This window comes from Panicum virgatum, chromosome 2K, assembly GCF_016808335.1.
Source record: "Panicum virgatum strain AP13 chromosome 2K, P.virgatum_v5, whole genome shotgun sequence".
In the NCBI taxonomy this organism is placed as follows: domain Eukaryota; kingdom Viridiplantae; phylum Streptophyta; class Magnoliopsida; order Poales; family Poaceae; genus Panicum; species Panicum virgatum.
Window position 1 is genome coordinate 6,939,080 of NC_053137.1, and position 11,429 is coordinate 6,950,508.

Sequence of the window (11,429 nt, forward strand, 5' to 3'; positions counted from 1 at the left end):
AGGATTTTGGTGCTGCGGAAGTAGCAGCGTTTTCTGACTCTATTCAACAACTTAAATATGGTTTACAAAGCTTGATCGTGACCACGATCTCCTACAGGCTCGTGCCATCCCACGAGCGAGATCCAGGCGGCGTCGTGCATCTACATGCAAGGAGAAAAGACCGGGCAACATGCCCACGACTTGACGCGCCCATGCAGGGGCCCATTATTCTCTAACAGACTCGCTAACTGACTAACTGAAGAATGACCGTGCGATGGAATATGCAACATCCAGCAGCTCCATCACTTGATCGGGGAGCTTCAGCTGCTCGGCGACCGCCCGCTGAAGCGCTCTCCTGCTCTCCCACACCGAGCAGTCGATGTGGACGACCTGCTCGAACTCCAGCCCGGCTGCTGGGGCTCCCTGCCGGCCAGCTGATGGTGAGACGCGCCGGGCTATGGCGCGGAGGACGGCGGAAGCCCCCAGCCCATCCCAGCCATCAAAGTAGATGACATGGTCTCTGTTGCTGCTACTGACGCTTCTACTAGCGCTACCATCTTCCTTCAGCACCTTGAGAATTTTATCAGCAGCCTCGTCGATCGTGTCCGCCCTAATGACCTGCATACTGCATACACACGCACAGGTGCTCATCACTTGAGATTTGGAGAGAAGAAAGAAAAGAGAGAGCATGCTATGATGCTAATTGGTTCTGGTGGGTTTACCTCAGTACGCATGTTGGATTGGACTGGGGGTAACCGGCGGCGCCGCTCAGCTCAGCTTGCGGGATCTTCGGTAGTAACATTACAGGGCCATCGATCACTTCATTTTGCAAAACCCTGCAGCTGCCAGCCTCCAACGTACATACTGACGCAGCTGCGCTGTGAGGAACCAGCCCAAGTTGATCCCGTTTAATCAAGTTATTGTCCATTGATCAACTAGATTAAAAAGGGCCAACCCCGGTAGTCCTTGTAATGTGTCATGAGCACCGCTTAGGATTTAAACACACTCCACTTGCACAACATGTAGACATCGTCACACAAGCGCAACCGTACATAAAGTTTAGATTATATATAAAAAAAGTTCAAGTACAAGGACATCAAGTTTCAGAGTTTTTGCACCGGAAAGTTCTACGTCGTGCTCATTCCATATATAGTACAAAATAGAAGGTTAACACTATATGCTGATAGTGCCCTTCTCATAGCCACCGGCCATCTACTTCTCCCCCGCACCTCCGTCCGCGGGGTAGAAGTATCCAAAAACGGCCTCCGACTGCGGATCACCTGCAACAACTTTAACGATAGCACCATGAGTACAAAAGGTACTCGCAGGGCTTATCTAATATGGGTATATACTATCTCGACCTCAAGGAGAATGCATTTGGTTAGTAGCAAGGATAGGGTATTGTATTTAACTTTTGCATAAAAGCATCTAACTTTGATCAAGTTGTAATAAGCAAAAGACAGAGCATCTATGATCTCTAAAGCATGCATCAAACAATTACATAAGTAAAGTGTTCATAAATCATAAGCTCAATCTTCCATGAACTTCCTCGGTAACTCTACGTTAAAGTCAAAGTATAAGAGCGTGCTCAATGTCCGAGAGCGCGGCTATTGCAATAGATCAAAAACCCTGCAGGGGTGTACAACTTTTTCCACACGAAAACAAGACCAACGACCATACCCACGGCCAAGAATAAGTGTTAATTCATGCCTCAACCTTTCACACAAACACAACCGGCTATGAGCGAACGGTCGAGAAGGACAAGTACACCGGACCCGCCGATCTCACTCCATCACAACTCGCACCGAATCCGATCAAGGCAAGGTGTGACTCATGCTAATTGGCTTACCGTCCCATTATAAAGTATGTGGTTTGTACGGAAAGGTGCTCAAGTATCAAAGTGATTACGCATCGGTCCTTAATCAACTCAAGCAAGACTAACCATGTGAGCTCCATCCCAACATGGCCCTATCATACTTGCCCAAGTCCGAATCATCTTTCATATTTGCTCAACTTTTATCCATTCTTGACTAATTATGTAAATTAATCAAACATCCTATAGCTCGCGAGTGGTGGTGACCTTGCCACCTCTTGTCTTGTACCGTAGCTAAGCATGGCTAAGCATATAGTTCGTGACACCTATTCAAGCATACTCATCTAAGGATGATATTCTAATCAAGGTTGATAATGCATCAAATAGGTTCTACGCAATCAATGATATATATATAGTAACTCATGCGCCAACAAGACACATATACTTCATTGATCCAAAATAGGGTGTAAGAAATGCTTAGGGGCCTGCCTTGAGTCTCGACAGGAGTAGAGTCTCCAACGATCTCCGGTTCAAGCTCCTCTTGCTCCGGCGTCACAGTCTCTACACGAGTGCAATGATGCGTGATAAATAAATATGCCATGAATGATTGACATGGTATGCAAATGGTATGAGAAGGTATGGTTTAACATTGCAAAACTATGTCAAAATAGACTAGATATGTAGTACATATGTGGAGTAATCATAGCTAAGTGTAAGGGTAAAGAACAACTAAATGCGGACCGTCCGGCTTGGGAGAAGCGGACCGTCCGGCTCTAAACGGCGGACAATTTGGCGGACCGTCTGCCGGTCAGGTGTGGACCGTGTTGGGTGAAAACATGCTCTCTGACTAAATCGTGGACCGTCCGCGTAGGTTAAGCGGACCGTCCGCCTCTCAAATTTTGAAAGGTTAGGAATCGTGCAGATGCTCTGTTGATTTGGGGGGATCTGGCGGACCGTCCGGCCATGTCGGGCGGACCGTCCGTGACACGGCCGAGGCTTACCGGCGAGTTCGCCGCCGGCGATTCCGGCCACGGTTTGGGGTGTGGTTTGATCCTAGAGGTTCTTGGGAGCCTAGGGAGTTTACTTTAGTAACTAAATCTCACATACATTAGGGTTTCGAAGCTCTAGGTCAACAATGGTGATTGGGCTCTAGGTGAGTTCTTGGCTTCAAATCCTAGGGCAATGGGGGATGGATCGGGGAGGAAAAACACTCACCGGCGTCGAGTATGATACCGGCAAGGGCTTCAAGGCGACGGGGAAGACTTGGAGTAGCTCGGGGTCGTCTTCCTTGCTTGGGTCTTGAAGGAGGAGATGGAGTAGAAGAAGAACTCGTTGGGGTAGCTCCTCCCCAAGGAAGAAGAGGAGATCGGGGCGGTGTAGCTCGTCGGCGTCATTTCTTGGCGTTCTCCGGGGAGGTAGGGCTTCAATGGCAAGAGAGGAGGAAGGGGAGCTCCTCCATGGCTTAGCTAGAGAGAGAAGTGTTTGGAGAGAGTGGGAGGGAGGGAGAGAGAGAGAGGGCTGGGAGATGGTTCCCAGGTGAAGAGGGTCGGGCTGATGAGTGGGGCCCGAGGGTGGGACGTGGCACCCAGACTCTGCGCGCATGACACGCACCAGAGATGCACTGGCGGACCGTCCGCGAGTGAGGAGCGGACCGTCCGCGGATGGGTGATGTGGCAGTGAAGTCGATGTGTCCGAGGTTAACTATGGTCGGCCACGTGGCATAACTGCGGACCGTCCGCCGTATAGGGGCGGACTGTCCGCCACTACCAAAAGCAGTGGACTAGACTAAGGTTTAATTCTCTCCTTAAGTGTGAGCTAAATATGTTTAAAGCTTAATGATACACATGATGCCATGTTTAACTCGTTAACAAATATAGGGCTGTTACATGCTCCATTCCGGTCATTGGAATTTAACCCATCGCTTAGTCCCTTGGGTTGATCGATCTGTGGCCAACACAGAAGCATGCAGAATCAAAAGGAAGTTCTTGAGGCTCGTGCGTATTGAAGAACAAAGCACATGGTAAAGAATGGCACGCAATATACTAGCTCTTTCATCATCCGGAGGGCAAGAAAAGTTAGAGGAAAGACTAGAGATAAATACTGTATAAATATATAAACTTCATGCAAAAGAAAGAAACATATCAAAAAGGTATATATGATTGTGCAATATATGGCCCATCTATCGGTGGCATCAAGTAGTGTTCATATGATCTTGTAGTTTCCATGGATTCGTGCATTGCAATTTTTGTGCCAAATATGAGATATATATCCCGTTTCCGCATTAGTTTATTTGCATGATGAGCATCCTATATATGTGCCTTTCAAATAAATGAATCTGTGTTATTTTGCAATGGAAGGTACATACCTCAGTTAAGTAGCATTTTCATGCACTAGCAGGAGATAGACGTAGAGAAGCCAAATAAATCAGATCAAAACCCACGATTGTGTGTGCCCAATGCGCGCGAGGGATCAGAGAGAGTATGGATGGAATCAAAATGGCTCTTGGTCCAGATACACTTTGCTAGGCAAATATGTGCCCGGTGAACTTTTCTTTTGTGTCTGTATGCAGCCATCATCAGATGATTCTTTTGCTTACTAACAAGAAAAAAAAGGAAGATGGTTCTTTGCTTGTAGCCAGCTAGCTGCTGCAGGATCTCTGAAAGGTAAAGTGATTAAAGATTGAAATAAAGGTATTATGATCTAAGGCGACGGCACATTATGTTAGCCTGGTGTAGAAAAAATTCGTTAGTAAAAATTGACAAGTATGACGTATATATTTACCAAATATCACGAGGGAAATGAACGTGGTTCTTGATGTACGTTGAGTGGTGCACCACCTTCACTTTGATGCTTGCATAGTGCTAGTGGTGTAATAATTAAGCAGTGAAGCACAAGGATTTTTTTCTTTGCTGTTATCAGCCTGGTCCACTTCTCCCTGTAGCGACAGCGCAGCACTAATTGAGTACTAGCCTTTTCCTTTTCTTTTCCCTTTCTCTCCCTCTTTTTTTTAATCTTGTGGACGACTGAAAGTGGTCAAAGGTAGAGAATCTGATGTGGATACAAGATCAGAAAATCGCGGTCGGCTGTAGCTTGCGATTAAACACAGGCGTAAGTTCTCAAATGCAAAAAAAGGCCACCGGCAGTCCGGCATGATTGCTATAATCTTTTCATGTAAAACACATGGAGAAGAAAACCTTATTTGTAATAAAACTCGGCCTACGGGAGAAGAAACCCCCGAGCATTAAATTAAATAAGAGAAGACCTCTCACGCAGGCTGAGAAAACGCCCGAATCCCTACCCCACCCTTACATAGGGCGCGTTACCTGAGTGAGTGTGGGCTGGAACCTTCCTTTATGCTTTGGCATGGTGGCAGGCAAGGGGATTTTGTTAACCCCAGACTGAAATTCGCTCCCTCGGGGAGTCAAACTCAAAGATCTCAGGAGTGCTACTAAGGATATCTAACCAACTCAACTAAAAACCTTATTTATGACAACTAAGACTGGGCAATAGTATTACTTCTTCCCGTTTCAAAATGTAAAATATTTTTTTAATCATAAATCAAACTTCTCTACTTTTGACCAAATCTGTCCAAATATACATTAAATGCACAAGATATAATTCATGTTGTATTTAATGAGACTTTTTTTTTGCCAACCATATATGAATACACACACAAAACCCTATCTCCACGGGCATCTCCGAGAGACTAGGTTGGCAGATCTCGAGATCAATGAAATTACCACGGTGTTTCGTTATCGATGGGTACGTCGCATACCAATAAAAGAATAGCACAAGTTAAATTGCAGTTGGAGCACTTTTACCTAGCATGGTCCATGCCTATTGAGACAGGCACGGCGCAGATGTGGGTGCCGATGGAAGCAGCCATTGTCAACTAGCAGTCTAGAATCAATTCACCATGCAGCACTCAGTGCCATTACTCCTTAGAGTCAATATACTTCCATCACTTAATTTTATCCTGAGCAAGTGCAAAGCAACACAAATAAGAGTTACAGAGGACCTGATCTTGCTATATGCTACTGTTCGACACCGCTTGCTCCCTCCTACCATCAGTGGCATCTGATACTTTGAAAGCCTGACTAGCTCGATATGGTGATGGTTTGGAAAAAAACAATTTCCCTAGATTATTTAGATCATAATATTTGACAGGAAGGGACCAACATTGCTGACTCTGGAAATATACGCTGCAGATATCGAGTCAATTGAGACTAGGAAAATTTGGCATTTTTTTCTAGAATTGATTATATGACAGATTGTCTACAATTTCGCAGTGTCATGGATGCTCCCAATGAAATAATTCATTGTTACAGTGAGCAACCATTGTTTCCTACAGTCAGAAATAAAAGACATGAAGAAATGATCCATCCGTTGGCGACTTTCTGAAATATCAAGATGCAATAAAGAGTTCATACTACCAGTCCCTCCCATTAATGATCAAACTAATAAGTTTGCCTTCAATTAACCAATAAAAGGAATGCTATTTCAGGCAGGTTGCCTTCTATCCTTATTTTTTCATTAGCTACGAATTTTCCAGATAAGATGTAGTGAAGGAACTCTGACAAGGAGCCAAATATGAATGGATCAATTCGCCTAGAATTCGTTCAATCCAAACTAATCAAATGCACGCACCGTTTTACGTGTGAAGTCAAAAAAAAAGTGTCCCTACTACAAACCCACATTCCTCATCGTTGCCTCCTTGCAGGCAAACCATCGAGCACCCTTGGTGCGCAGAGTAACGCGAAACCTAACGAGATCAGACCGCTGGCAGAAGCAGCGACGATGGCGCCGGCACGCATGACGGAGTTGTCGGAGAAGGAAGGACCGAAGGATCGCACCCGAAGGAAGTCTGGGGCCGCCGCCACCGCGCCTCCCGCCGCGAGTCACTGTAATCTAACACTGCGCTAGCTTCTACGGGGGATGGAGGCCGAGCGCAGCACCCGTTGGAACGGAGCCGGCGAACGCCGCCAGCGCCATTACGCCGGCGGGTAATATTTCCACATAGGCTCCGTATTTTTACATATATCCCTCTAATGCGGATCGCGATTAATCTTCGCAATCTGATTTTTTTATAGACTAACATTTGCCACATAACCCCCTAATTTGGATCGCGATTAGTAATCGCAATCCGCTTCTTTCAATACAATCTCCTGAAATTCCAAATAGACCCCTGAATTTGGTGGATTCGTCTTCCCTCCGTCGCTGGTCGATCGAGGAGAAGCCATCACGTAGCGCGTGCGTTGTTGTCGGACTTGCAGGCACGCAGCGACGGAGGCCATGGAAACTGAGATGGATACGCCTTTCTCGCGCAGATCACGTCAGGTCCGAGCATGTGCTCCGCCTCCATCGTCTCCATGTCGAGCAGGAACTTCATCGCCCTCCCCGGCGCCGGCACCCGGATCTGCACCGTTCCGGCCTTCACTGGCAGGTGCCATGTCAGATCGAAGCTCCCGAGCTGCGGCAGGCCGAGCATCGCCGCCGATAACTGGATGGTCTTCTCCAGCGCCCACTTCTCTTCGCCGCCGCTGCCGCCGCCGCATCCGCGTCGTAGTCTAGCGAAGACCTTCAGGTGGGTACAACCACGACCTGCAGTGCCGCGGGCCACGATGCGAGCCTCGTCGTCGTTGCGGCCAAGAGCGAGGGCGACATGATCGTCGATGCCGTCGTCGGGTAGCATGAAGGAGGAGAACTCGAGGGTGCTCTAGTCGAGGGCGACCATCTTCCTCTTCCCGCCGTGCCAGTACCGCCGCCTCGCGGTGACCTCGACGAGGTGCAGCGCGAGCGGCCTGACGAGGCTCGTTTGGCGCCAGGAGGAGCTGCCGAGGTGAACATGCAGGCTCGGATGCCGTCGTCGTGGTCTTCAACTAAGCACAGCACCCGGAAGTTGGACATGCCGACGTCGCCACCGCCGCCGTCGAGGAGGACGGCCGTGGCGTTCCAGTAGCTGACGGATGGGGACGGCGGCGTCGTCAGGGGGGAATCACCTCGTGGCGCCGCGTGAGGGGCTCGCAGACGATCAGGTCCTGATGCCTGGCCTTGCTGCCGTCATCCTCGCTGTAGAGTAGGAGGAGGCTCCCGCGGCTGTTCTTGACCGTCCAGCTACATCTGCCGTCGCCGGGGACGAAGTTGAGGGCGAAGTGGCGGCAGTCGAGGGTGGCGGCGGCGGAAGACGGCGAGGGCTTGAAGCGCGGGCGGGCGGATCCTCGCTGGTTGTGGTAGGAGCCGGGGACGGCGGGCGGCGCGCCGTGGAGGGAGAGGAAGAAGGCGTCGCTGGCGATGATGCGCCGCCAACGCTTGCAAGTCGACGCCGTGCGGAGGAGCCAGAGCGGCGAGTCCAGGCGCAGGAGGACGAGCTTGAGGAGGGCGTCCTGGTCGTGGCTGCCCATGGCCGGCTGCCTCTGTAAACTTACTGTGGATGGAGATCTACAACTCCACCCGTTAGGGCAAGGATGAGGGATTGACAGATTTGTTGCAGCTGTCAAGTTCGAAGTCCTGGCTGTGTGGTAACATATTTAGCTGATGATTTCTTCGCAGTCCAACTTTACTCTTATATATTTTTAATTTAAAATTGTATAAAATTCATGCCCGGCTCTTTTAGGATGCGGCTTTTAGATTATGTAGATCAAATTTTAAGACACTTTACCACCTTTGTTTGTTATCATTCTACGAATGTACAAACCACAGGGTTCAATTTGGATGCAAACAAGCAGGCCAGCCGGTTTCAACTTGGTAAATGGGCTGGATCCAGTGGGCAGCATGAGGCATGGCATAAAAAAACTCAACTCTAACCCAGCCCAGCCCAGCCTACTACCAATAGGGTCAGTGTTGACCCGACACGATAGACTGTGTCATGCCTGGGGCTGGACTCCGGCATGTAGTGCCGATCCAGATACTACGCAACTAACAGCCGGCTTGACCCGATCAGACACGAGTAATTTTGTGCCTGTCACAATTTGACTCACTAATAGCCTATAAACTTCCACACTTAACCCTAAATTCCTAATCCCATCTCTCCCTCCACTCCACCAAGCCGCCGTCGCCACTCTCCTTTCCTCTGCCACTCTCACGTGTCACGCCTCATCCAGCCCCGTCACTTCCCCCGCAACGAAGGAGCAGGGGCCGGCGGGCAGAGGATGGCCGCCGAGCTGTGGTGGCCGGAGGGCGCGTGGCCGCGGGCAGGGCGCGGCCAAGAAGCAGCGCTCGGCGCAGGGATGACCAGGGCCGGCCCTGAGATTTTTGGGGCCTGGAGCGAAGTAAAACCGGAGGCCCTATGACAACAATATAGTATTTTCATTTCTACTGTGAAATAAACTTCAATGTACTGCAAGAGCATGTACTACTCCCTCAGATCAAATACTCTCTCCATATAGGATTTAGATGACGTTTTGGACAAGATTTGAGTCAAACATTGGGAATATAAATCATGAATAACTTTTAAGTTATTGAGTTTGAAAAAGTGAAAATTATATGAATAGATTTGTCTTAAGAAACACTTTCATAAAAATATACATATATCACATTTCAATAAATATTTTTATAAAAATAAGCAGTCAAAGTTATGCTATGAAGACCGTGTCGTTGTCCTAAACGTCATCTATTTCCTATATGGATGGAGTATATATATGACACATAATCAATCATTGCTCTAAAAATATTTAGTTTAACAATATAGAAGTAAGTCACATGCATAGATTTCTCTTCAATATCATTATCATAATCCCATAGTAGATATTATAACTATATCTCTTAGTATAAAAATCCTGCTCAAAGTTGCATCTCGAAAAAGTGGGAAATGTCATATGTTTCTTTACCAGCGGAGTATTGGTTTTTTAAGAATCCAGTTGTTCAATATAATTTAAGCTATTTTTAGAATTCAAGCAAGTCATTTACTCATTTCCTTCTTTTTCCCACCTCCAGATAAATACATTTTACACATGCCAATTGTTCTACATGACGTAAGAGTTTATACAATCGAGAAACATGAACGCGTAAATTCAATAATCAGTTGTGCACTGAAGTGGTAAGCAAATATTTGTGTCCATCTGAGTAGGTGTTCAAGAGGCATGAGTCTAGGTGAGTAACAAAGCAGTGTGAATGAATATTGGTTAACACTGGAAGGGGAACAAGTACGTGGTGCCCAAGATGTTTAATTATATTTGTTACCGCAAGTGCTTTAATTAGTACGCTAGCAGCCCTCTCATTTAAGAAAATTGATCCAAGTCTGCTCATTGCCTCTTGTTCTAGAAAATTGAATCAAGTCCGCTCATTGTGGCCCCGTTTAGTTGGTGAAAAGTTGTTGGTTTTGGCACTGTAACACATTTCGTTGTTACTTGACAAATAATGTCCAATTATGAACTAATTAGGCTTAAAAGTTTCATCTCATGCTAATCAGTTAAACTATGTAATAAGTTATATTTTAAACTATATTTAATGCTCCATACATGTATCCGAATATTCGATGTGACGGATACTATAGAAATTTTTTTAAAAACTAAACAGGGCCCTCAGTCAGCAGGGCAACGGCGGTTGCCCCGCTCGCCCTGCCCCAGGGCCGGGCCTGGGGACGGTAGATGGGGCTGCGGACTGGGGACGGCCAGCGAGCAGCGCAGTCCCGCCGCGGACGGCGATCGGCAGCGACAACACACAGGCACAGGGGTGGGCGGCGCGTGCGTGGGGGTGGCACGAGACGCACGAGCCAATCGTGCCATCAGTTCGCAGACCGTGGCTCGTCGTGCCGTGCCCAAACCATGCCGTGCCGTGTTGGGTTGTGCCGCCCATCCGGCCATCTATGGTCCCTCTCGATTTGTTCGTTCTACTGCATGCAGAGTGCAGACGACGTCGACTGCTTGCTCGTCATGAGATCGATGGATCCAATTAATTTGCACGTCTATCGCCATGCATGTTCGCTTCATTGGATTGTAGCCATTTCATTCGGCGGCGGCAGTGGTATGGATCTGCAAATTTTTACATTGGAGGTATATTTTTGAAAATTTGTAAATATAAAAAGTAAAAATAAATTCAGTTTGTGTGCATCAGTCTGGGTCTGGCCGGCCGAAGAGACCTGGGCCCAAAACATCCCGAGTCGGCCTCGGCCCATGCAATAGCATGCGGGATCATGGGAGATTATGTTGGGTGTTACATGCATGCATGAGTGCGTTGATTGATATATCCCATGTGAAAAAGGCAAATAAAATATAGAGCAGTATGAAGATAATGTTAGGATATCTTTAATTTTGTCATTTCATATCCAAATGGCCTATATATTTTTATCTTAATCAACTGCAATAATCCTCACTAATATTGCTTTGCATATGCTAATTACCTGTTAATGATAACATGGTTAGCGCAGCACGCATGCACGAGGAGGAACGCAAGAAGTATAATACTTCCGTATGGACCTTGGCCCAGGAGCAAATCTTGCATCTACGAAGCATGGCTGACTCCCGAAGCGTCGCCGCCGCCCGTTCGTCTCGACCCCGTGCACCCCCGGCCCTCCTCTCCTCGCCGCACCACCGCAGGAGCTCGCCGGAGAAAGCCGGCATGTTGCGGCAGAACAGAGAATATACGACGGTGGTAGTATTGTACTCCACACACACGTTGTCAAGCAAAAGGAATGTTGGAT

The 11,429-nt window shown here is 47.7% G+C and overlaps 1 protein-coding gene across 1 annotated transcript; it reads right to left on the reverse strand.

The window, feature by feature from the left end:
• Nucleotides 1–67: 67 nt before the first annotated feature.
• On the reverse strand, nucleotides 68–1,672 carry LOC120695876. The gene is made up of 2 exons (XM_039979090.1): nucleotides 702–1,672; nucleotides 68–597 (listed from the first exon to the last, which is right to left on the reverse strand). The coding sequence occupies exons 1-2, from the start codon at nucleotides 711–713 to the stop codon at nucleotides 232–234; spliced, it is 378 nt and encodes a 125-aa protein (XP_039835024.1). The 5' UTR covers nucleotides 714–1,672; the 3' UTR covers nucleotides 68–231.
• Nucleotides 1,673–11,429: the final 9,757 nt, after the last annotated feature.